This window comes from Halichoerus grypus, chromosome 13, assembly GCF_964656455.1.
Source record: "Halichoerus grypus chromosome 13, mHalGry1.hap1.1, whole genome shotgun sequence".
Lineage (NCBI taxonomy): Eukaryota > Metazoa > Chordata > Mammalia > Carnivora > Phocidae > Halichoerus > Halichoerus grypus.
The window spans coordinates 89,704,111-89,730,434 of NC_135724.1; the positions used below are offsets into that span (position 1 = coordinate 89,704,111).

General features: G+C 46.3%; 1 protein-coding gene across 1 annotated transcript in view; it reads left to right on the plus strand.

The window, feature by feature from the left end:
• Positions 1-26,324, plus strand: part of DNAH10 (dynein axonemal heavy chain 10) — a 128,122-nt gene that overhangs the window by 64,273 nt on the left and 37,525 nt on the right. The window contains exons 34-51 of the mRNA XM_078061091.1: positions 143-295; positions 2,184-2,372; positions 3,933-4,079; positions 4,609-4,800; positions 6,283-6,401; positions 8,517-8,675; positions 9,825-9,960; positions 11,112-11,234; positions 12,701-12,835; positions 13,140-13,356; positions 16,477-16,596; positions 17,523-17,668; positions 19,870-20,022; positions 20,994-21,254; positions 23,018-23,190; positions 24,210-24,303; positions 24,572-24,739; positions 25,305-25,493. Coding sequence (XP_077917217.1) covers positions 143-295; positions 2,184-2,372; positions 3,933-4,079; positions 4,609-4,800; positions 6,283-6,401; positions 8,517-8,675; positions 9,825-9,960; positions 11,112-11,234; positions 12,701-12,835; positions 13,140-13,356; positions 16,477-16,596; positions 17,523-17,668; positions 19,870-20,022; positions 20,994-21,254; positions 23,018-23,190; positions 24,210-24,303; positions 24,572-24,739; positions 25,305-25,493 — 2,874 coding nt within the window. The remainder of the gene's footprint in view (positions 1-142; positions 296-2,183; positions 2,373-3,932; positions 4,080-4,608; positions 4,801-6,282; positions 6,402-8,516; positions 8,676-9,824; positions 9,961-11,111; positions 11,235-12,700; positions 12,836-13,139; positions 13,357-16,476; positions 16,597-17,522; positions 17,669-19,869; positions 20,023-20,993; positions 21,255-23,017; positions 23,191-24,209; positions 24,304-24,571; positions 24,740-25,304; positions 25,494-26,324) is intronic.

A 26,324-nucleotide genomic window follows, 5' to 3' on the forward strand; every position in this document is an offset into this window, starting at 1 on the left:
ATCCGTTAGTGGGGCGGTTGGCCTGCTGCCTCTACCAACCTGATGTTCACTGTTTTAATTTAGGGAATCTATCTGTAAATGTATCGCGTGCGATTTTAAAGGTAAAAATTGCCCTTGTGCTTTTTTTTTTCTTTTATGCTAGGCCATTGGGAAGATTTTCTCTGGCCTCGCCCAGTGTGGGGCTTGGGGCTGCTTTGATGAGTTTAATCGAATCGATGCCTCTGTGCTGTCAGTCATCTCCTCTCAGATTCAGACGATCCGAAATGCTCTGATCCATCAGCTAACCACGTTCCAGGTGGGCGCGAGCGCGCAGCCTGACCCGATCACATTCTCCGGGGTGGAAGCTTTGCCGCGTGACTTTAGAAACATCAGATGAAGATTTGACAGATTTTTGCTTTCAAATTGAGATGGTTGGGTTTCCCCCAAATTATCAGCCTCTTTGAGAATTAGGAACTGCAATATTCTAGAACTTCGAATGAATTCCAGTAGTAGAAGTAGTAGTAGCTACCGATGGGTAAGGCAGTGTTCTCAAGTAAGTGGTGGACAGAGCCCCCATTAAAGAAAAAAATATATTCTTGGTCACTTCCCAAGTTCGAGAAAACAGCAGTCTTCAAGATTAATGGTCCGATCAAAATGTCTTTCAATAGATGTTATCACACAAACACAAAATTTTGCCTTCCTACCTCATCAAGTTAGAGGATTTTTAAGGTTGTTTGTTATCAAAACGAAAAGGCAGATTTGAAAAATTTTTGAGCATCCACCGATCTCTGCCCATCCAAGGATGCGTTTGTAGACCTGAGTTGGTAAGTCTGTATTAAGTTACAGCTGATGAGGCTGGATCAGAATTTGGAGAAACATGATCTTATTACATAATTTAGGTAGCCCAGAAGTGGGTTCTCTGACCAACGGGACCAGAGTGGCTGGGCCACGTCCCTGCACCGGGCCCCCTGGGATCCTAATGTGCTCCGCCGTTCCCCCTGTGACCCTGTGTTCCCAGCATTCTGTCATCCACATGCCACTCGCCCTGCAGACACACCAGGCTCTGTCACACCAAACGTGTTCCTGTCTGCCTGAAATTGTCCTTCCTTCCTTTGTGCCTGAAAACTCCTGTATATCGTCCAGGGTCCTACAGAGCCTCATCAAGAAGTTCAGGGCACAAATTTGGCTTGGGCTGGTGAGGATTCACTTGTGGGTACTTCTGTGGCCCTGGCATCCCGCCTGCTTTTCTCCCAGATCTCAGTGAGGCTCACTGTCAAGAGATTATGTAAACTTGATCCTGTTAAACATTTTCAGGATTCCCATAAAGGCTTTGGATGCATTTTCTTTTAATTGGTTCTTCTGAAATATTTTAGGGCCAAGCTTACTGCTTCTGAGGGAGGGAAATTGAACCTGAAGTGCATTCAGGTTTGTAGAACCTGTTTTCTTTTTTTTTTTTTAAGATTTTATTTATTTGTCAGAGAGAGCACAAGCAGAGGGAGTCAGAGGCAGAGGGAGAAGCAGGCTCCCTGCTGAGCAAGGAGCCCAATGTGGGGCTCGATCCCAGAACCCTGGGATCATGACCTGAGCCGAAGGCAGATGCTTAACCGACTGAGCCACCCAGGCATCCCTAGAAGCTGTGTTTTTAAGAGCAGGCCTGTCTGTCCAGAAGGCAATCTGGGCCCCACATGGATATCAGGGAGTGGGTGAGGGCGGTCTCAGCGTGGGCTTGGGAGACAAGACAGTGGCTTCCTTCCTCGGGGCCGCATTAGCTCCCGAGGCAATCTGTACTTCATAAAAACACAGTTTTCTGTCTGTCTATGTGGTGGACCAGTGAAAGAAATAAAATAGTAAAATCTCAGAGAAAAAAGTTGAAACAGGTGAAACTGGACCGGAGGCTAAAGAAACTCCAAGTATAGGGGCATCTGGGGCATCCCCAGACTGCACTCCTTCCCAGCTTCAGCCACTTCTCAAGTGCGCAGAGCCTGGATTCGGATCAGGGTTGGGAGGTCAAGGCTTGCCGCCTAGAACACTCAGGTCATAAGCACGAGGACTCCATGTTTAATGCCTGGAAACGGAAGGGAGTCAAAGGGTGGCCTCTGCCTTATACCTGTGAAGACAGACGGTCCCGTGGCTCTCCCAGCCCCCTTTCCCCGGTGGTGGGCCTGCTGGCCTTGTAACCGTCTTCCTTTCCTATCATCCTCCAGTTTGAAGGGCAGGAGATCTCCCTGGACTCGAGAATGGGCATCTTCATCACCATGAACCCGGGCTACGCGGGCCGCACAGAGCTGCCGGAGTCGGTGAAGGCCCTCTTCAGGCCCGTGGTGGTGATCGCGCCTGACCTGCAGCAGATCTGCGAGATCATGCTCTTCTCGGAGGGCTTCCTCTGGGCCAAGGTGCGGCCTCGTTAGCGCCCGGCCCGGCCATCCCAGGAGCCTGGCTCCACTCTCAGACGGGGCACTTGGGAAGTTTGCATTCTGTGCGGCTTAGGTTTTTTTTGTTTTTTTTTTGCTTTGCTTCTCTCCTCCTCCTGTCTCTTTTTAAAATTGTAAGTCTTATTTTTGAGTAATTTGACTCACAAGAAGTGGCAGAAATAGTGCAGAGTTCCACATGGCCCTCCCCCAGTGAGGACATCTTATACCCCCCAAGGCAGGTTGTCAAAACCGGGGAAGTGACGAGGGCACAGTGCTGTTAGCTCAGGTGCAGGCTTTACCCGGATTCCATCAGGCTTTACATCCTCTCTCTCTCTCTCTCTGGTGTGTATGTAGAGTTCTAGAACATTCTGTCACGTGTGTGGCATAACCAGCTCCACACTCCCGATACAGAGCTGGGCCATCACCACAAAGAAAGCCCCTCCTGTCATCCCCTGGTAACACACCCTCCGCCCACGCTGACTCCTGGCAACCACCTGTCATTCTTTGTCGTGACAGTCGGTCACTTCGAGAATGTTCTGTGCATGGAATCATACGTATGTAACCCTCTTTGATGGGCTTCTTTCACTTAGCCGCATACCATGAGAATAGGTGGCTTTTAAAACACGCAGACACACACAAACACACATGCACACAATCTCCTTTATCATCTTATAAAATATGTATAAAAAAGTATGCACCTGTATTTTCCCAGAAGCTTCTGGAAAATGTGCAAAATAGCAAATACTTTCAACACAAAGGGTTGTGAGGTTTCTTTTGTGTAATTTTTTTTAAAAAGGCTCTTACTGCTCGCATGTTGTCCGGATTTTGAACAGGAGTGTTGGGATCTCTGGTTCTTAGTCCCCACGCCATCCTTAGGGAGCAGCAGGCTTTGAATACTTGAGGTAGTCGTCCACATCAGTGGCTACATCAGTAGTCTATGAGTGGTGATTCGTCTTGAAAAATGAGTTACAGGAGAAGCTTTTTTTTTTTTTATAAAAAAGATTTTATTTATTTATTTGAGAGAGACCGAGAGCAAGAGAGAGAGAGCATGCGTGAGCAGGAGTTGAGGGGAGGGACAGAGGGAAAGGGAGAAGCAGACTCCCTACTGAGCAGGGAGCCCGATGCGGGGCTCAGTCCCAGGACCCCAGGATCATGACCTGAGCTGAAGGCAGATGCTTAACCGACTGAGCCACCCAGGCGCCCCCAGGAGATTTAATAATATGTTCAGGTCCAAATAAACAGGAAGCACATCTTCAGAGTGTGATTGCTAGGGTTTAAAAAGTTGGACGGGTTCTATTCTTTAAGCCAGTGAAGATCTTCCTCAGCTTTCAAAGACAGTCCTCAAAGTTTGGTAAGACCTGCATTCTCTGAAATTAGTGCCTAATTTGTCCTCGTTGAAAACGAAGGCCCCACACTAGGGTGTTGCTCTAGGAGGCAGCGCTCCACCTGAACACCTTTATGTCCATTTTCTTTGTGGAATGGTGTCCTGTTGCTTTCGGATCATTTTCTTTCTTTGCTTTTCATTGTCTTTGATCACAAAAGACCCTGGCCAAAAAGATGACCGTCCTTTATAAGCTGGCCCGGGAGCAACTCTCCAAGCAACATCACTATGATTTTGGACTGAGAGCCCTGAAGTCCGTGTTGGTAATGGCTGGAGAGCTGAAGAGAGGCTCTTCTGATCTTAGAGAGGTAGGGGGCCATGCATGCGGGCGTGGGGCTTCCTCCAGTTCTCCCGCACCGAACAAACACTGGGGTGAGAAGATGGGCTACAGTACGGTCCCCACTGGAAAGTTTTAGTCTTCGCTGTCACTTCATTTGGTTGCTGGCCTTAATTGAGTCTCTTATAATTTATTATTATTTTTTTTCTAATTTGACTAATTATCATAGGCCAAGTTGAAGGTCTTCACAGCACCAAAGTGTCTGCAGGAAGGTGGGGTGGAGGGGTGGGGACAAACCCCGTTCTCAGGAAGACATGAGCCTAAGTTTGTGGTATTTTTTCTGCTTTGCAATAAAAGCATGAGACTTCCTCTAAAGCAGACATCAGCCATTGCTGTTTTGTGGGCAGTAGGCTCCCATGTTTCTCTAGCGACTACACTTGCAGTGCTGTAGGTCTTATATTTTATATACAATTTCGTTTTATATTTCATAAGTGGATTTCTAGACTAGTCCCTGGGTCTTTCGGAAATATCTTTGAAGACGTCTCTTCCGTTCCATCCAGGATGTGGTGCTGATGAGGGCCCTTCGAGACATGAATCTGCCCAAGTTCGTATTTGAGGACGTCCCTCTTTTCCTTGGTTTGATTTCTGACCTGTTTCCTGGACTAGACTGCCCGCGCGTCCGCTACCCCGATTTTAACGATGCTGTGGAGCGGGTGCTGGAGGAGAGTGGCTACGTTGTCCTACCTGTCCAGGTAAGATGGTGTGCAAATGAGTCCACAGGCGGTGTCTGGGTCCTTCCCATTTGAAAAAAATTAAATGTGGTAAAACACACCTAACATTTACCATCTTAAGCATTTCTCTCTCTCTCTTTTTTTTTTATTGTGATGAAGTACCCATAACGAAAATTTCCATCTTACCCATTTTTCATACAGTTTAGCAGTGTTAAGTATATTCATATTGCTGTGAAACAGATCTCCACAACTTCTCCATCCTGCAAAACTGACACTCTGTCCCCATTAACCAACAACTCCCCATCCCCCTCCCTAGTCCCTGGCACCCACCCTTTCTGTCTCCATGAATCTGACTCCTCTGGGGACCTCATGTAAGTGGCATCTTGCGGCATTCATCCTTTCGTGACTGGCTTATTTCACTCAGCATGTTCTCATGGCTCATCCATAGTGTGGCAGGTGTCAGAATCACCTTCCTTTTTGAGGCTGAGTCCTATTCCACGGTATGTACATACCACCCTCCAGGTGTTTTTGGTATAATGTGATAAGTATTTCGTTTTGGGGTCCCACCATCTCATGTTCTCTCCCCACCCCAAACTTTTTCTTTTTTCCAGAGTCACACTTACAAGCAAAATTAAATTAGATGTTACTGATAAGATTTTGATCGTCTGAAGTCTGTAAGGTTGTATATGTTGTCAGTAAGCCATAAATTATTGCCAGAGTGTTCTGCTGAGGGTGTAAATGCCTAAGCCTGCAGGACCAGAGTGGCCGCCTCTGGTCAGGCTGTCTCAGGGTGTCAGCCTCCCCAGAGGCCTCGGGCTGCGGCAGCAGGTACCAGCCACAGATGAGAGAGCTCTCTGCACCTTTCCTGACCCTGACGTTTTCTTCTGGATGTGGTTGTTTAGGAAGGGAATGTAAAATGGCGTAGTAGCTATGGAAAAATAGTCTAGCAGAGTCCCAAGATGTTAACCATAGAGTTACCATATGCCCCGGAATCGACTCCTGTGTACCTACCCAGGGGAAATGAAAGCATAGGTACACGTAAGAACTTTCACACAAGTGTTCGTAGCACCATTATTCGTAAGAGCCCAGAAATAGAAACAATGCAGATGTTCACCCATGGATGAATAAACCCGATGCAATCTATCCACACAGTGGACTAGTACCCAGCCACAAAGAAGAAGTCAGTCCTGACCCACGCCACAACGTGGATGGACCGTGAGAACATGCGAAGTGAGAGTAGCCAGACACGAAGGCCTACATGTACTGTGTGAGCGGTGCCAGCAGCTGGGGGGTGGGGCTGGGAAGAGGGGATGAATGAATGCAGAGTTTTGGGGGTGATGAAAATGTTCTAAAATTGAATGTGGTAATGCCGCACATACTAAGACCCAATGAACTGCACACTTAAATGGCTGAATTGTGTGGTATGTGATTTATAACTCAACAAAGCTGTTGAAAAAACAAAAAAAAAAGATGTGTTTACTCCTGCCAATGGTTGCCCCACAGGTGGATAAAGTGGTTCAGATGTTCGAGACCATGTTAACCCGCCACACGACCATGGTGGTGGGGCCCACCGGAGGGGGCAAGTCCGTGGTCATTAATGCTCTGTGTCAGGCCCAGACCAAGTGAGTATGACCCCGAGGGGAGGGCCTGGTTGCCAGGGCGGTGTCCCGGTCAGGATGGTGGTGGTATCACCTAACCCCACTTTGCTTTCTCAATTCCTGGGAGGTAAAATTTGTCGGAAAACACTGCCTTTTAAAAAAATTTTTATTTATTTATTTATTTAGTTAATGTATTTAGAGAGTTGGGGGAGGGGGGGACAGAATCTCAAGCAGACTCGTGCTGAGCGTGGACCCTGATGTGGGGCTCGATCTCACGACTCTGAGATCATGACCTGAGCTGAAATCAAGTCAGATGCTTAACTGACTGAGCCACCCAGGTGCTCCAAACACTGCATTTTTTTTAAATTGTGAAAGCAAAAAGTTCATTCATGTTTGAAACTACATATAGCTACCAAAAGAAGACATTTTTAATCCAGGTGTAATCCAGTTAGAAAGGAACACAAAACATTTTTAATGCCTTGGACGTATGGCCACCAATTATTTTCATGACCCAGTCATCTTCAGAATTAAATACAATACAAAAAGAGAGAAGGGGGGGACCCATTACACAGGGTCAATATTCAGTCCTGAGTACTGAAATCTGAACACATCAGTGTCCTAAACACCATGTTAGACTCAGAGCGTCTCTACTTGTTTCATTGCTGATTTGCTAGTTTAGAAGGCAAAACAGTGACCCTTTCGTGCATCAGACTATGACTGGGTTTATCTGTGAGAGGAGTGTTTCACAAACAGCCTTATAAGGGTATTTTGAAAATTAACTTGTTAAGTTGTATTTTCTTGGTGTTCAGGTTGTCCTTCCAAGTAAATCAGGACACTCACCATTACGCAATACTATTATGGTATCAGAGTGGCCAAAAACAGAGTGTCATCTCTCCAAAGGCCTTATTATCACCAGCCCAGCGGGAGCATTGCTGCTCCAAGGGAAAGGGACCTCACACTCCTAATACAGAATATTCTGAAGACCTGTAGTGAATGTAGTGCCTATCCTTATACTGAGTTGGTTCTTCTGACTTTTCACTTTTCTCTTAAGCAAGAACTAGCTTCCAGAAAGACTTCACTGCATGCTAATATTCCAGCAAAAATCTAAATCAAGCCTTATAATCTTTGTGACTAACATTTCTAGATAGTCTATAAAGCTAATGAGTGTCATTTTTTTTTTCTTATTCTTACGTTTCTTATGAGAAAACCAGTGGACAGTGGCTTACTGATTTTAAATGGGCGTGCCATAGCCATCCTGCCTTTTATTCTTTTTTTTTAATATTTTACTTATTCATGAGAGATAGACAGAGGCAGAGGGAGAAGCAGGCTCCCTGCTCAGCAGGGAGCCTGATGTGGGGCTCAATCCCAGGACCCTGAGATCATGACCTGAGCCAAAGGCAGATGCTTAACCCTGAGATCATGACCTGAGCCATCCAGGTACCCCTGCCTTTTATTCTTTAATTAATTCATCATAGGTAATTGATAGAACTTCATTTACATGTGTGTATTTACATGTCACCAGGATTTTTAGTTAATTATGAACTACTGTTTGTGTGAAGTCTGGTTTTCTGTAGATGAATTAATCCCATAATGTTACAGGAATTTATAGGCATTATGGTGGCAAATGCCCTGTCTACACAATTTATAAAGTCAGCAACACAGAGCAGATATCCTGTAAATATGAGGGATTGAACATTAGTAGTCCAAGGGTGTGTTATGTTGTCCTGGATGACTATTATCTCCTATAAGCTAATTAAGAAATATTTACATAAATTGTCATAGGCATGAACATATAACTTAGCTTCTCGATGCCCTCAAGGCAAAGCTGTGTTTTTAGTTCAGACCTTACTTGTGTTGGGGCCACATTTTCGGTGAAACATGGTTCCCTTGCATTTAGTGTAAGCCATTAACAGTAAGTGGGAAGCCCAGGGGAGAGTTTGTGTGGGTTGTGTTGTATTTTATTTTATTTAAATTCGATTAGCCAACATATAGTAGTACATCATTAGTTTCAGATGTGTGGATTGCATTTTAATTCTGGATTGGATCTAAAACATCAAATCCCCACACAGGTGGCCCAGACTGTTTTCCTAATGCGTTTAGGCCACCTGGACCACAGCTGAAGCCTCTCCTTTGATTTAGGCTTGGGCTGATGACAAAGTTGTACATCCTGAATCCCAAAGCCATGAGTGTCATAGAGCTCTATGGCATCCTGGACCCCACTACCCGAGACTGGACAGATGGGGTGCTGTCAAACATCTTCAGGGAGATCAACAGGCCAACAGATAAGAAGGAGCGAAAGTGAGTACCTTTGTGAGTAGGAGAGAGCCTGGGTTAGTTCATGTTAATTATCTAAATGTTATGGGTAAAAAAGACAATGTACAGTATTGCAGTTTCATGCATGGATGCCCACAGACTTAGAGTCAGATGTTGAGGGCCCTGTTCACAAAGTACCGGGTGGGATCTTAGTTCTCTATGTGTTATCTCTGTCTCCTTTGACTGTGAGGATACTCTCCGCTCTGTAAGGGTACTTGTCATTGGAGAAGGGCCCACCTGGATAATCTAAGATGCTGTCATCTTGAGATCTTTAATTACATCAGCAAAGACCCCCCTTTCCCCCCAAATAAGGTCTCATCACAAATTCTGGATGGACATATCTTTTGGGGGCCACCATTCAACCCATTGCACATGGGTATATAAAATATTTCCCTTTTCTCTTAACCTTACCATGAGAAAACTTGGTGTAAAAACCAGTGATAAATAGCCATTGCTATTCAGTCTCAGTTTCAAGAAAAAAATGAGATCGTGGTACTGTCTGTCTCCATGGACAGCTGCTACTGAGCTTCTGCAGATTGTTCCTATGCCAGAATGCAGGTCTGTGTTGTCAGCCCTCCAGTCTGCAAGAGAAGCAAGACATCCAGATTTTTGTGTGAAGTTTCTTAATTCTTAATTTCTCAATTCAATGTTGCTGACTGACTCAAACAGTTTTTGTAAGATTATTTATTTGAGGGAGAGAGAGTGCACGAGTGGAGGGGTAGAGGGAGAGAATCCCCAAGCGTAGTCCCTGCTGAGCACCGAGCCCGAAGTGGGACCTGAGCCCATGACCCATGAGATCATGACCTGAGCAGAAACCAAAAGTTGGACGCTCAACTGAACAAACCACACAGGGGCCTGGACTCAATTTTTATGTTGTTGTTGTTGTTTTTCCATTTGATTTTATGCGTCAAAGCTCTGGACCAAGTTGGGTGCTCTGTCACAGGTCCTGGGACAAAACTCCAGGAAAAAGACAGCATGAATGGGGAGGTTCATGAACTTTACATAAAGCAAAGGCTTTTAAACATGCAGTCTAGTTGTTTATAGCTGTAGACATGACTGGTTTTCTTTATTTCTCCAGGTTGGGGATTTACAGTATGCCTCTTCCAAAGCTTGGCTTACTTTTCTTTGCTACAGGTATATTTTATTTGATGGTGATGTAGATGCTCTGTGGGTGGAAAACATGAATTCTGTGATGGATGACAACAAGCTGTTGACGTTGGCCAATGGTGAGCGCATTCGGCTTCAAGCACACTGTGCTCTGCTCTTTGAGGCAAGTAGTGATGAAAAATAATTTTTAATATGTCTTTTAATTAAAAATTTAAATGTTCATTAAATTGGTAGTAAATATAGATGACTAAAGAAAACCCAAACAATGCAGAAGAGTTTTTATGATGAGTACAACTCAGTACTCCCCCTACTCCTCTTATCCCTCTTTATTGAATCCCAGAAGTAACTACTTTTCACTCTTGCATTACTTCTTCTGATCATTATCCTAGTTTCAGTAAATAACACACTTAGCATGCTGTTCCTTCCTTCCAGTCTATGCTATGACTGCTATGAAAGTGAGAGTTCATCTCTCATGCCACTAGCTTACTCCCCTCCTCAGAATACTATATTGCTAAATCAGTTAAATCAGTGAACAGTATTTGCATTATTATGTATATGGAAATATTTACTGTAGAGCCAACTAATATACTGTTATTATGTTTACTTTCTTTTAGAGTCTTTTTTTTAAATCTGGAGTTTGTAGTTGCCTTCTTTTTTCTCTCACACTATTTGCCTTTAACTTTTCTTCATTTGTTTGAAATTTTCAAACTTTCTATCATATCTTTTGAACCTGTTTCACAGTGGTGGCCCTGAGACTTGCTTTCACTTTGGCTTAATGTCAATGCTGTTTTTAACTTGGCCTGCAAAATTTGTCGATGCATGAATATTTGTGCATATCATTCTTATTGGTTGACTGAACTGTGTTTTTTCATAGAAAGATAAGTGTGTTATATTTATAGTGTAGGTGCATACCTATTAAGTTTTATACTACCCAATCTCAACTATGTTTTAAAAAAGTGAAGAAAAAAGACTGAGAGGAAAATACTCCAAAACAATGTTTGTTTCTTGGTGTTGGGATTTTGGATAACTTATTTTCTCCTCTATAGTTTTCTATTTTTGTCAGGTAGTCTAAAGTATATTAATTTTCACATTAATTTATAGTTAAAGAAAACTTAAAAAGGTGCTACATCAGAATGTATAATCTTCCCATGATAAACTTAAGTGTTCAGTTAGAAGCCTCATGAAAGCTGTGTTAATCTGGGTATGACATGGGTTTTATGCAGTTGAAAAAACTTTACATAAAACAAAGGCTTTTAAACATGCAGTCTAGTTGTTTATAGCTGTAGACATGACTGGTTTTCTTTATTTCTCCAGGTTGGAGATTTACAGTATGCCTCTCCTGCAACTGTGTCTCGATGTGGAATGGTTTATGTGGATCCTAAAAACTTGAAATATCAACCATTCTGGAAAAAATGGGTTAATGAAATACAAAACAAGGTGGAAATTATTTCTAAAATGAACTTAAAAGTTATTAGTACTAGTGGTTAGTTGGATAAACATAGTCCAGAGGGATGTTTGTAGTTAAAGCCATGACCTTGACCTTGATCTGTCTATGATCTTAAGCACTTAGTGTTATCAATAAATTGGATGAAAACATGGAAGATACACTTAGGAGATTTCCAGATAATTCCATAACTGATGGGATAGGTAATGATTTTGATAATATAGATCAGGGGCTGACAATTTTTTCTGTAAAGGGATAGAGAGTAAATATTTTAAGGTCTGTGGGCCATGTGGTTTCTTTTGCAACTACTGAACTATGCCATTGTGGCCTGAAAGCAGCCACTGTAGGTGAATGGGCATATCTATGTACCAATAAAACTTTATTTACATAAACAGGTGGTGGGCCAGATTTGGCTTGCGGGTTGTAGTTGGCAAATCCTGGTCCAACCAGGCCCAGCTATTAAGAGACTTGTCTCTAGAGGGGCTGGGCCCAGCTTTTGCTTAATTGGATGAATGTTGTGTGTGAAGGACCTAGCTTGTCATGTAATTGAGTTCTGATGGTTTTAGTTAACTTCAAACTCTGTCATGTGTCACGTGGCTGCTAAAACCTGTATCATTGTACAAAAGGCTTCATTAAAAAGTGCAGAGTGGGAACCTGGGTGGCTCAGTCAAGCGCCTGCCTTTGGTTCAGGTCATGATCCCAGGGTCCTGGGATCGAGCCTCACATCAGGCTCCCTGCTCAGTGGGAAGTCTGTTTCTCCCTCTGTCCCTCCCCCTGCTTGTGCTCTTGCTCTTTCTCTCTCTCAGATAAATAAAAAAAATCTTAAAAAAAAAAAAAAGTGCAGAGATAGGTGTGACAGTCATGTGAAGGTTGTGAGGCCCACACACATGTGAAGATTTGACCACACCCAGGACACCATGACCATATTCTCAAAGTATCACTAGAAGGACCATTAGGCTGATAGTGAATTGGAAACCAGGACATAATTATCCCACAGAAGAGAAGACCAAGGGGAACATGATAGGACCATGGGAGGCATTGCTGTAAGGGAGAGAGGGCTGTCTAATGGCCCATGCAATCTCTGGTGGTCCTCAATGCCTTGATAGGGAGAGGGGCCTTCTGCTGCTTTGCACTCTTTGCAAGTTGACTGTGGCCATGTAACTTGAATTCAAAGATAATCAGCCCCATTTCTGTCAAATGGGATCTGCTATCCTCCCTCCCTCCCCGGTGGTGGGGTAGACTCTATGGCAGTGAAATGAAATGCTTCACGATGAAAGTGCACTATTGGGGACAAATCTCTACAAATATAAGGCACTATTACCAGGGTTTACTCACCTGTCAAATTTATCATTCATCAGAAGACCTTTCTCATCCCTCTTTTGCCAAGATAAGCTTTCCACTAGCTTCCATTTAAATAAAGGAATCCTTGAAAATGCATTGGAATTCTGCTCTTTTATAGGTAGAGCAGGGCAATTTAGAGAGTCTCTTTGAGAAATACGTGCCCTATCTCATCGATGTGATAGTGGAAGGGATAGTGGATGGAAGACAAGGCGAGAAGCTGAAGACAATAGTCCCTCAGACAGACCTAAATATGGTAAGAAACTATCTCCGTTAGCAAAGAGAAATTCTTCCCTAAAGGTGGACCCACAGTCCAAGGGAAGCAGAGATGCCAGGGGGGTGAACTGTAACATTGCAGGTTACTGACAAGGAAGACACAGCTCTTCCTTCAGGGACCCTGTGCAGGACAAGATGCCAGGCTCCATCTGATTGAACCAATATGGTGGGTCATAAGTTCCCATCACTCTGGGACCTGGGATCCCAGGATTTAGGACCAGAACTGACCCTGGGGTGGGGGGAGTACAATATATGGGCTGATCGGGGATTTTCCTGTGCACTAGGTAACCCAGTTAACCAAGATGTTGGATGCACTACTAGAAGGAGAAATAGAGGACCCCGACCTTCTGGAGTGCTATTTCTTAGAGGCTCTGTACTGTTCTCTGGGCGCTTCTCTGCTCGAGGATGGAAGGATTAAATTCGATGAATGTATTAAACGACTTGCTTCTTTGCCTTCTGCCAATACGGAAGGGGAATGGGCCAATCCCGGGGAATTGCCAAGTAAGAACTGAGTGCAACCTGTTTTCCTGCTCAGAATGCTTTTGGGGAGGTTTTTAGAGGAAGTGACCTTGCTTTTCCACGTATTTGCCTGTATGGGTTTTGCAGCTCGTTTGCTTCTGTGGACAAACATGCAATGGTCAGAGCCCCTGGTGTATCCTCAGAAGTTCCGATGCATGAGCTGGAGCCCCAGTGGCTTTTCATGTTGACTAAACTTTTTTCCTCTGAGGCTAGGCACTTGCTGCCTTCCCTTTAAGTTTTTAAAATTTGTCACACTTTGCCTGACTTTGAGTTTCTTCTCCTTTGGACTTACCTATTTTTTTTTAAACCGCCTCTCTTAAATTTCCACGACTTAATTCAGCTGCTGTCTTCCCGAGTATTTGAACAGAAGGTGATCAAGTGAGGATCGGTAGGTCATTCTTAGGAGATCATCATATTAAAGTTTTAAGTTTGTGTGTGAAAAAATGCGCATGCTCCAAGAACTATATTTGGTGAAAGCATGCCTTTTTCAAGAACTATACATAACACTAGGATCCGTCTTTGTCTGTTTCTTGATGATATTTGAGTATGACTTGGCCCGTAGACATCTTTTCAAGTCGTAGTCTATCCTCATTACCTCGGGTATTCTTTTGAACGCATAGAGTAAAATGGTCTCAGGTCTTTCTAATGGAGACCACTGAGCAAATAAAAGATGTTTTTCAAGTCCCCGCCCTCTTGGGTGGCAGTTTGCTCAGACTTTCCCAGCTTGGCAAGCCTCCTTTGGGTGAGTGCTTCCCAACTCAGCATGCCACGCGGGCTTCGTGTGGCAGTCATCAGCAAGCCACTCACTAGGGGGCCCTAGTGTGCTCTTGTTTTGGGGACCTGAGTGGCCCTGTGGACACCTCATTTCCAGATGCCTTCTGCCCTCAACCCCAGCAATGGGTCCCCTGACCTCATGCTAGCTCAAAACACCCGGCACTGTGTCTGCGTCATCTATGTATATTGGCCTCCATGACTCCAGCCATACCTGTCCATCTGGGCCTCGTGGGGACTGCCACCCACCTCTCTTCTTGTCCCCTCTCTAGCCCAACCCTGTGCTCCTTGCTTTTCTCTTTGCGTCCTTCACTGTTGGTCTATTACTCACCCTCTCTTGTCCCAACCCCTGGCCCCCTTGCCCTGTTGTCCTTTCTTAAATCCCCGTGAGGAGCCCTGAATCTGTCTTCTGTGCTTCTCCAGGGCTGAGTGACGCAGAAAACCATGAATTCAGACTGCTGCCTCCGTAAATGGAGTCTCGGCCTTGAACTCTCCCGTCCTCAGGGGTAGCCTCCCTTTCTTCCCCCCAGACCTCCACCTGACCCTCTCCCTTCGCTCTGCAGAAGACCATTCTTGCTTCCACAGGAAAAATGGAAGGCATCAGATTCCCCCAGACTTGTTCCGCTCCCCATCTCCCTGCTCAGGGAGGAGGTGGCCCCGGCCACAGAGGCTGCCCTGCACTTTGGGGCTTGCCCGCCTGCCGCTCAGGGGCCCGCTTCCTCACTGGGCTCCTCTTGAGCGGTCTCTCCCGTCTCTCCCCTACTGACCCCATCCCAGCTGCTCCTGGACCTGCTCAGGTGACACCTTCCTAATCCTGTCTTCTTCTAGAGACGTCTCTCTGCCTCTTTCCTTTTAAGGCCATGCATCCTTCAAAGGCTGGCTGCAAGCTCTGTCCTCTCATCCCTCTCACTTCTCAACCCACAGCCACCACCTCCTCGCCCCACAGCTGAAATGTGCTTCCAGCAAGCATCCCCCCTGCCCTCTCTGCCGGAGCCCATGGGCCTTCTTGCCCTCGCTGTCCTGACCTTGCCCCAGCGTCCAGTGCGGCTGACCACGCCCTGCCCTCTTGAAATGTTCTTCCTCTGCCCTGCGGGCCACTCCCGCCCGTCTCCTTCCTCCGCCCCTTCCTCACATTGGGGTTCAGTCCTCCAGCCTCCTTTTGTGCTTCATGTCCTCACAGAGTGCTGGCCATGTGCCCACATCTTCTGACTGCCAGTCTCCTTCCCTTCTGCGCCTTCTCCTGGTTCCCTAGCTCAGTTCTGTTGAAATCTGTCTATCATCATCATCTATCAATCACCTGTCTGCCTGCCTTGCACACTGGTGACCTTGATACTTTTTCCCCCACAACCTGTCATTTCTGTCTGTCACCCCCACCCCTGCCATCTCTCGTGAGCTCCTGTCACCTGTGCCCCGGGCAAGGCAGGGGCCTCACGAACAGATCTCCCAGTCTCTCCTTACCTCCTCCAGATGTGTTTCCCTCTACAGTCCTACTGGTCATTGCCTATGCAGATCTGACCACGTCTCCCCCAGGAGGCTAATGTCAGTGGCTCCCCAGTACCCACAGGGTGGAGAACCAGCATCTGGAAAGGTCGACCGGGCTCTTCGTGCAACAGCCCCGCGGCCCTTCTAGCTTGACTTCGCTGCTCCCTCTTGCACTGCCCTCTCACTCCTTTCTGTCCCTCCAGCCACCAGCCATGCTCTCTTCTCCCTCTGACAGGGCCTCCCGGTGGCCCCCAGTGCTCTCAGCTCAGGACTGCCCACCTTTCAGGTCTCAGATTGGATGGCATTTCCTTTGGGAAAGGTTCCTCCCAGTGCTAGCTGTAAGAGTTGGCATTGCTGGGGCCTACGGGGGGCAGTCTGTCTGGGAGGAGGTGCCCGAGGGAGATTTCCTTAGAGCTGAGTTTGCGGAGCACCCCGTGAGTGGTGTTCAGGTACAAAGAGGCGTGTGCTCTGGGGAGGCCCGGGGCGTCCCATGCTCCCTGTGGCACCCGGTGCTTCTCAGACCTCTCCCCTGCCCCTTCCTGGTTAGACGCCCTCACGGGTGCCCGTGGCACCTGGGCTTGCCCTGTAGCAGAACGTAGCACCCCCCCCCCCCCGCCAGCCCACCAACACCTGTCAGCCTAGGGACCGGGCCTGTCTGCCTCTCTCTCGTGTTCTCAGGGAAGGAACTCAGCGGCTCTCCGCCCAGTGGACGGGAGCGTTCATTGGGATACTCAGTTAAGTTGCCGTCCAGGGAACAGGGAGCATTAGCTCAACTCTAGCATGTGCCAGAGCTGATTCTGAAGTTCCAGGTCTAGGGCTGAAGTGAAATCAGGCCACTGTTTACCGCAGGTCACCTTCCAACCTTGTATGACTTTCATTTTGATTCCACGCGGAAGAAATGGATACCGTGGAATCAATTAGTTCCTGACTATGTGCACAGCCCCAAGAGGAAATTCATCGACATCCTGGGTAAGTGAGAAGCAAACCCCGTTCTTGGTTTAACAGCGTGGGGCTCTCGTTCCGTGAGGCAGGAGCATGGGTCCGGTGGCCTCTGTGGCACTCCCGAGGCCCACCCAGTGTGCGGGCTGGGCCAAGAAGGTGGCGCGCTCGGTTCCCTTTCTGTGCCACTGGTGCCGAGCATCCGCAGACGTCGGTGACTCTCAGCTGCTACCTGGCAGGTGGGGTGGTGGCTGGACGGGCAGCTCCGCGTCCCCTCGCGTCCCTGGACGGCTGGCTGGCCCCGGAAGGAATGAAGGACGAGAGAAAGAGGAACGAGCGAGGCAGCGTGCTGTGAAAGGCGCTGCCCCCTCGGGTTTGCGTGCCGTGGATGTTTCTGTGTTGAGCTGTATTTTGAATGCGCCCCTCTGGCTATTTAGGTCATAGTGGCTGATAGAGGGAGACGTACCCAGTTCCTCAGGAGCCGGTCAGGATTAAAAACAACCAGTGTGTAGGACTGAGCCAGACCAGGCTTCGTCTTTGGAGCAAGTCGTTGGTCAGGAAACCAGGCCCTGCAGAGAGGTGACTGACGTAAGCCACGGAGACGCTGAGTTTTTAATATCCTGATATCCAGCAGAACTGGATATCAAAAACCCATTTGGGTATTCTAAATCTGGCTGTGGCAGTGATAGGAATGTGTCCAACTCACCAAACTAGACCCTTGACGTGGGTGGATTTCACGGTGTGTAGGTTATATCTCCGTAAAGCTATTAAAGATAAACGGTTGGGGTAAGGAGGTTCTCCTAAGCAGATCGCACCCACCTGTGTGTTTTCAAGGTCATGTCTTGGGTTTTCGCTGATGCTTTTTGTGGGTTGTTTGGGATTCCGTGGAGCTCCGTGTTGCCACCTGCTCATCCTCTGGCGTTTCCGGATGCTCCCATGCCTAACGTGTTCCTCAGTTCATACAGTGGATACAACACGCATGACGTGGATGCTGGAACAGATGGTCAAGATCAAGCAGCCTGTTATTTTGGTCGGTGAATCTGGTACCTCCAAGACAGCCACTACCCAGAACTTCCTCAAAAATCTGAATGAAGAGATCAATGTAAGTCATTGTACTCATTCGTTACCTACGGCTGCGTAACAAACAACCCCAACGCGTAGCAGCTCAGTGCAATCGACGCTCCGTATCTCACCATTTCTGTGGGTCAGGAATCTGGGAGTGGCTCCGCTGGGTGGTTTGAGCTCAGACTCTCTGCTGAGATCACTGGCCAGCCGTTGGCCAAGGCTGTAGTCATCTGAAGGCCTGATGGGGGCCGGAGGGCCCTCTTCCAAGATGGCAGGCCTCAGTTTCCCCACTGTGTAGACCTTTCCAAGGGCTGCTGGATGGCCTCTTGATGGGGCTGCTGGCTTCTGCCAGAGCCAGTGTCCAAGACGGATGGCAAATCAGATACTGCACTGCCTTTGATGACCTAGGAAATCACCTACCTTCACTTCTGCCACCTTCTGTGGGTCACACAGAGATCACGGTGAATCACCTTGATAGAGCGTGGGAGGGGCCTACGCAGGTGAATACCTGGAGGTGAGGATGAGCGGGGGTCATCTTAGAGGCTGGCCGTCGCATTACTCATCACCGTTTTGTGGTTTTTGCCTTCCTCCAGCCCTGTGTTATACGTGGGAGGGTCTGACCGTGTCCGTGCCACGGGGGCAGGCAACAGCCAACTTGCGGTCAGATCTGGAGGGACTCACAGTCAGTGGGGGAGACAGACTCGAAAAAGAACCCCTGAAACATGAGAGTGCAGAATGTGCCAGGGCACCACCAAACGTTAGGAACAAGGAGGGTAGTTCTCCTTTCTAGACTTAGAGTTGCCCTACATGGGCTGCCTGCTCATCATTTCAACTGCCCTGGCTTTAAACAATTTTTATTTAGTGTTTTAATAACTGAGGAAAGACTCTCTCTCCTCCAAGGAGCTGCCTGTGAGTTTCAGGATATCCAGCTCATATGTACTTGCCCCAGATCCACTCTGACTCAGGTTTTTGTTAATATTCACTCATCATTTCTGGAACCTCCTTCTGGAACCTCCAAGGGGAGCAATGTTTCCTTCAGCTTTCCTCCCTGACTCTCTTACTTAGGCTTGTTCCCAGGAAACCAGAGGGCCCCCTGGGGCAGGGAATGGGCAGCCGGGCTTTGCGCGATGGGCGTCGTGTGATGTGGGCAGGACTGGGCCGGCCTGCCTGTGAGTGCTCAAGCCCACTCACACACCAGTGCATGAAAACATGGTTTACTTAGCTCTCAGGATGTCATTGTGGAGGGCACAGACGGGAGGTTTCCAGCCCGAGGGACCTGCACGTTTGTGGAGTCAGGCAAATAATAGTGACATTCAGAAACCCCCACCACGATGCCCTTTCCCCTGGGATTCAGCAGCCAGTGCTTCTCGGCCCAACAGGCACATCTGATCACATTCATTATAACGAGATGCACATTCGCCTTTGCCACGTTCAGCTCCTCTGCACCTGCACCTGTGGGCCCCTTAGAGGGCAGGGTGATCTACAGCAGTGGTTCTCAAAGGGGGTCCCTAGGCCAGGAGTATTGCCTGAAAACTTGCTTACACTGTCCTAGACCTATTGAATTGGAAACTCTGAGGATGGGGCCCTTGGGGCGGCGTGGCACCAAGCCCTCCAGGTGACTTGGGGGCATAATTAAGTCCGAGAACCACTGACCAATGAACTCTCACTGCTCTAAGAAGCGCAGTGAGAGGCCTGGGTCCGTCCCGTGTGTGAGGATGTGCACTCCACACAGGGATCTGGGGGCCTCCCTCACCTTTCTCTCAGCAGCTAGTTCCAAAGATGCTCTCTCAGACCAATTTATTAAGATGCAGCAGGCACGCTAGTCACTTATGGTTGAATATTACTTTGTCATATTGCAAACACCTCTGTGGATTTCATCTCCTGTGATTAAATCACCCTATGAAGTAGTCCAGGCAGATGCTTTATAATCGTCTTACAGATGAGAAAAATGAAGGTCTAAAAGGTTGAACCTCTCTTTGGGTGTCCCCTAGCCAGAACTGGGCAGAACTAAGACCCCCCCTACCCAGTCCCCATTGTGCCCAAGGCCCATGTGCCACCACTCATTATTGCCCTGTATCACCTGCCAAAAGGAAAGAATGGAGGACAGACACACGTTGGGTTATAAAAAAGTTCAGATACCAGTGAATTTGCAAAATTGATGGTAGCTCATGGTCCAGCATTTCCCTCTGGTACTGTGAAGACACGACCACCTTCTGGAATGATCCTTCTCTGTTGCAGATTGTGTTAATGGTCAACTTCTCCTCCCGCACCACATCAATGGATATCCAAAGAAATTTGGAAGCAAATGTGGAAAAACGAACCAAAGACACGTATGGCCCACCCATGGGAAAACGCCTCCTGGTGTTCATGGACGACATGAATATGCCAAAGGTAGCCTTAGGTTGTGGAGCAGGGAGCGGTGGCCAAGGCTGTGTTCTTGTGTTTGTGTTGCTGCGTATGTGTCTGGAGTCTGGGAGTGTGAGAACACGTGTCTTCATTCTTCGTAACACCTGCAGGGTGCTGGTTATGGGAGCCAGCTCAGGAGACAATGTTACCGGAACGCTCTTCTTACCCAGAGGGACTTTTGCCTACTGATGGCTTTCCTTGCTTTCTTAAAGGAGTAAAGTAAGCAGCAGGCAGCCTCCAAACTCTTTACAGCATGTGTTTGAGTAAGTGATTTCCCAATGCGCTTAGATGATAATATTGTTCTCAGTCCCACATACTTGGGAAGCATATGGCAGACACTTCCCAAGGATTCCTCTGGATTTACCAAGGAAGAGAAACTTCAGCATGCGTGAGGAGAGTGTTTCTGGGGCCAGAGCCTGAGTGGTGTGAATCTTTCTTAGTACTAAAATTTAAGTTTATGTAATTCCTGCAGAACCATGTTTTTTTCCTCTGAAAATCTACCTTCCACATAGACTCTGTGCAGAGCCAGGATCCATCCATCCATCCATCCAACCATCCATCCATCCATTTATCTATCCATTCATCTATCCACACACTCATCCATCTGTTTGTGCATCTGTTCATCCATCCATGCACGCACCCATACACCCTTTTATCCATCCATGCATACATCCAGTTAACATATATTTATTGAGCACCTCTTATGGGTCTGGTGCTGAGCAGTGATGAACAAAACATAAGTAGTCCCTGCTCTCATGGAGCTTATGAGACAGATTTAAAAAAATTACAAATGAATATATAGCTGCAAACCTTGAGAAGCCCTGTGGAACGAAAACCACGGTGCTCAGAGAGAGTAAGAGAAGAGACAAGAATTAGTTTAGATGGTCAGCAAAGGCATCCCTGAGTTCTGTTTTACGGTACTACTGTTATCTCTTTTCTTTAAAAACTAAATCAAGGTGGATGAATATGGCACACAACAGCCAGTCGCCTTGCTGAAGCTGCTGTTGGAAAGAGGCTACTTATATGACCGTGGGAAGGAGCTGAACTGTAAAAGCATTCGGGACCTTGGCTTTATCGCTGCGATGGGAAAAGCTGGAGGAGGCCGCAATGAAGTTGATCCGAGATTTATTTCACTGTTCAATGTCTTCAATGTACCATTTCCTTCAGAGGAGTCTTTGCATTTAATTTATTCCTCCATCCTGAAAGGCCACACCTCGGTAACTTGCTTTTAGTTAGCTATCTAAACTAGAGGGCCTTGTGTTGGGGAGAAGTGTATGCATGGTCGACTTAGGCATTAGGCACAGAAGGCACGAGGCCCACGGTCCTTTTGGGGGGGTCCATGAAAATGTTCTGATTCCTTTCAAAACCAGAAGAAAAAAATGAATATAGTCTAGCCTGGATTATATTCATCTTTATACCATTACAGTCGTAAAAAATAAAGTAATATATTTTTATGGTGGAAGAGGCCCAGAAGGCAAGAGTGTCTTGGGTCCACAGAAGTCATGATGTGGCCCTGAGTTACATGTGCCACATTGAGTTGCAGCAGTGACTCAACTAGGGGACCAGGACCTGGAATCAGACCCCATTCTGCTCCCTGGGCACGTTCCTTGAGCTCTCCTAGACCTGGTTCTCGTCTGGAAAGGGGGTAATGATGGTATCCACGTCACTGAGTTTCTGGGAGCATGAAAGGAGAAAAATGCGCGTGAAATGTGTGGCACAGTGTCTAGGACATAGCAGATATTCATTAGATACTAGTTACTGCTCTCAGTCTCAGTATGATGATTTAACTTGGCCGCCTCCTCCTGCAAAATGGAACCCATTCATTTAAATGATGACCTTTTGGTCCTGGCATTTCCCTCCTATGGTGAGGTCTGTGCACACAAAGTCTTCAGGGGCAGGAAAGATAAAGGCATGGAATGGCGAGGTGTGATCAGTAGGAACTGTGGGCACCTGGCATGTTCACGCCTTACCTTAAACTATTCACTTTCAAAACTGGGAGGTCTGCACTAGTCAAATCAAACACAAACCAAAGGCTGGTTTGGGTTTTGGTTTCACATCATGTTGACTTGCCAGTTAATGTGAAAATTTAGGGAAACAAAGCAAATCAGATGATGAGTTTCTTTGACCTTTTAATTTTTTTATTTCCTTTTTTTTTTTTTTTAAGAGAGCGAGAGAAGAATGGGGGGTGGTGGGAGGGGCAGAGGGAGAGAGAATCTTAAGGAGGCTCCATGCTCAGTGCAGAGCCTGACACAGGGCTTGATTTCATGACCCTGAGATCATGAACTGAGCTGAAATCAAGTCAGATGCTCAACCAACTGAGCCACCGAGGCGCCCCTACATATCTCCTCTTTAAAAATTATGGTAAAATTCACATGGTGTAGAATTAGTTATTTTAACCATTCTAAAGTACACAGTTTGGGGCGCCTGGGTGGCTCAGTCATTAAGCGTCTGCCTTCGGCTCAGATCATGATCTCAGGGTCTTGGGATCGAGCCCCACATTGGGCTCCCTGCTCCGCAGGAAGCCTGCTTCTCCCTCTCCCACTCCCCCTGCTGTGTTCCCTCTCTCTGTGTGTCTTTCTCTGTCAAATAAATAAATAAAATATTTAAAAATAAAGTATACAGTTTATTGGTATTGAGTACATTCACAATGTTGTACAACCATCACCACTATCTAATTCCAAAATATCTTTGTCACCCCAAAAGCGGTCACACTATCTCATCCTTCAGCCCCTGGCAATTGCTAATCTGCATTCTGTCTCTGTGGATTTCCCTCTTCTGGACATTTCATATAAACGAAATCATACACTATGTGGTCTTCTGTGACTGGCCTCTTTCATTAGCCTTATGTTTTCAAGGTTCATCCGTGTGGTAGTGTATGTGTTAATACTTTGCTCCTTGATATGGCCAAATAATATGCTGCTGTATGGATAGACCACATTGGCTTATCCATTCATCCATTGATAGACACTTCATTTTTTAGGTGTTTCATGAAAGCATCATGGCTGTGAGTGACAAGCTGACTTTCTGCACATTGGCGCTTTACAAAACCATTGTGCAGGACCTGCCTCCCACCCCATCTAAGTTCCATTACATCTTTAATCTTCGGGATCTCTCGAGAGTTTTTAATGGTTTTGTCCTCACGAATCCAGAGCGGTGAGTTTGTTTTGTCTCACTAACATGTGGCCCATTGGTATGATGATGCTTTTTCTTACTCTTTTATGACAGAGGACTTGTCAATGAACTCGATGAATCAATGTATCCCTTATTCACCCACTTTTTGTTTATGTTAAATGAAGAGAAGAGTTAAATGCATGGTTAAGGCCTGATGACTTGTAAGCCCTTGACTTGAAGACAGGTGGAATCAAGAAAGGCAGATGTGTGGACACGTGGACAAGTGGATTTAGCCCTTCAGTGGGACTGCTCTACTGATCATTTGTTCCTAGTTCTAAAGTTGCCTTTTGCTCAGGCAACTGAATTGTTTGCAGTTGCTAATTGGTTACATTATGTGTGTCTTTGGGAGAAGTAAGCACAGAGGACAAAGGATTTAAGTCTGGGTATAGACATTTTCTTGTTAAAGCTAGACTTGTGTATTTGTTAATGTATACTTTATGCGGATTTGCAAGCATAGTCCGATTTTGTGGATTCACGTTGAGTCCACAAAATTTTGAAAAGTGAGTTAGTTGAGGGCTTTCCACGTACCCAAACTTATTCTCAGGTACCCTTGAAGGGTTTGGAATGATAGTTCAGGAGAAGACAGCTCCAGGTATATAGCAGGGGGTGAGGGCTCTTTGTCAGAAACCAGAGAAAGTTCTGGAACTGGGGCCAGATGGAGCTGGTTCTTAAGCGGCCAGTGGCCTTGATGCTGATTTTAAATTCATATATCCCAGCAAGTAGGAGCCGGGTCAGGTATACATTTTATGTCACTTATGTCATTTACTGATAATGTTCTTTTTCTTCCTGACCAGAGGATAAATTGTAGATGGTGATTTTATGGTCTTTACACTTAATTTGTTAGCTTCCATTAAATTTCATTAATGTGAGACCAGGGGGAGAAAAGGACTATAGAGAAGTCGTCCTTTTCTGTGCCCTGTGTATCCATCTGAAAATAGTGGCATGTGGCACCTCTCTCTCTAGATGACTTCAAGACTGATTTTGCCCCTTCCATCATGTAGGTTCCAGACAGTGACCCAGATGGTGAGAGTCTGGAGAAACGAGTGTCTGAGGGTCTTCCACGACCGATTAATCAATGAAACAGACAAGCAACTGGTCAGTACCTCAAAATAGACCAGCAAATTCAACTCTGGGTGAAATAAACGAGTGTAGTAACCCCCCTCCCCCACCATGTATTTTTTTTTATATAGTTCACCAATGGAGAAAAATATACTAACAAGAGAAGTTGATGGATAAAGGAGGGTGGGTAGCAACTGGAAAAAAAGAATTACCTCAGATAATCTTAGCGTATGTTCTTTTTCTGACAAGTTTTAGCACATCTATGTTGTTGAGTCTGGGTCCTTAAGTGGTTTTCTGTCAAAAGGTGCAAGACCACATAAGAGACTTAGTTACGGAACATTTTAATGACGATGTGGAGGTGGTGATGCGGGATCCCATTCTGTTTGGAGACTTCCGGATGGCCTTGCAGGAAGAGGAAACACGCATTTATGAAGACATCCAGGATTATGAGGCAGCCAAGGCTTTGTTTCAGGTGTGGATGGGGGTGATCTTCTCCATGTGCTCACGTTTCCTCGGAGCGCTTCTCAGGGGAACCAAGCACTGCACGGGTGCTCAGGAGGTGGAGCTGAGAATACCCATGCCGCTGTCTCAAGGTTCAGAATGTAGGCTCGTGTCCAGTCGGTGATTACCACGTCCGGCGGTGCACGGAATGACCTGAGGAATGTGTTAAATGCACGGGCCCCTGGGCTCGCCCTTCTGAATTTCCCTTCTTCAAGCCCATGAAAGGTCCCGGGGTTCAAATGCACAGCCAGGTTTGGGAACTACTCAGCTGACTCTCTGATACTCATTTTCATTTTAACTCATGACTTGAGCCCTATAATGAGCTCTGGCTCACTGCTGGCTGATCACAAACCAGATCAAAACCTTAGCTGTCAACACTAGATTTAGTCCCATAAACCCAGATGATTTAATTATTTCAACCACTATAGATTATTGAAAAGAAAATCAATCCTCCGTTCTTAATTCCTCCTGGACAAAAGGAAATAGTCTGTCTCAAAATCCAGTGATCCTTTTCAATTTTTTTTTTTTTAATTCAGGAAATTCTTGAGGAGTATAATGAAAGCAACACCAAAATGAACTTAGTTCTCTTTGATGATGCTCTGGAGCACCTAACCCGTGTGCATCGCATCATCCGGATGGACCGTGGCCATGCCCTGCTGGTCGGGGTTGGAGGCTCTGGGAAGCAGTCTCTTGCCAGGCTGGCCGCCTTCACAGCCGGCTGCGAGGTGAGTCAACCTCCCCTCCCAGAAATAAGTTTGTTAAACCAGTTTCAGCCATTGGTAGTTCATGCAAATATTGGAATAATCTATAACCGATCATAACATGATGTTTTCATGGAGTGTAGAGTTGTTTTTTTTTCTTGTTATTATTTTAACTGAATGTCCAAAGAATCTAACTTTTGTATTATCTTTGGAGTGGAGACTATGTCAAATCAAATTTGAGAGTCAAACATGAGCAAGTCTTGTGGTTTGTGGTGTGTATTCATGTGGAGGAGGGATTGGCCCAAACCTCCGTGGACCCAGCATTCGGGTCAGCGACTTGCTTCCTGGCCTTTGTATCTGCACGACCAGCCCACACAGTTCTGGGCCATTCTTAGAATCTCTTTAAAAAAAAAAAAAACAAAAAAACCCCAAAGCAATAGCTTTATTGAGATACAATTCACTGGTCATACAATTCACCCATGTGCAATTCAGGGCTTTCCAGTATATTCACAGATCCACACAACCATCACTGTAGTGTATTTGAGGACATTTTTGTCACCCCCAAAAGACATCCCATGCGCCTTAGCTTTCTGCCCTTCACCCAGCCCTAAAAAACCACTAATCTACTTTCTGTCTCTGTAGACTTCCCTGTCCTGGACTCTCCTGTGAATAGAATCATAGAGGATGTGGTCTTTTGTGATAGCTTCTCTCACTTAGCGTAGTAATGTTTTCAAGCTCCCTCCATGGATCAGTACTTCATTCCTCTTTATGGCCGAATCGTGTTCTGTTGTCTGGATTGACCACGTTCTGTTTACGCCTTCACCCGTTAATGGCCATGTGGGTTGTTTCCACCCT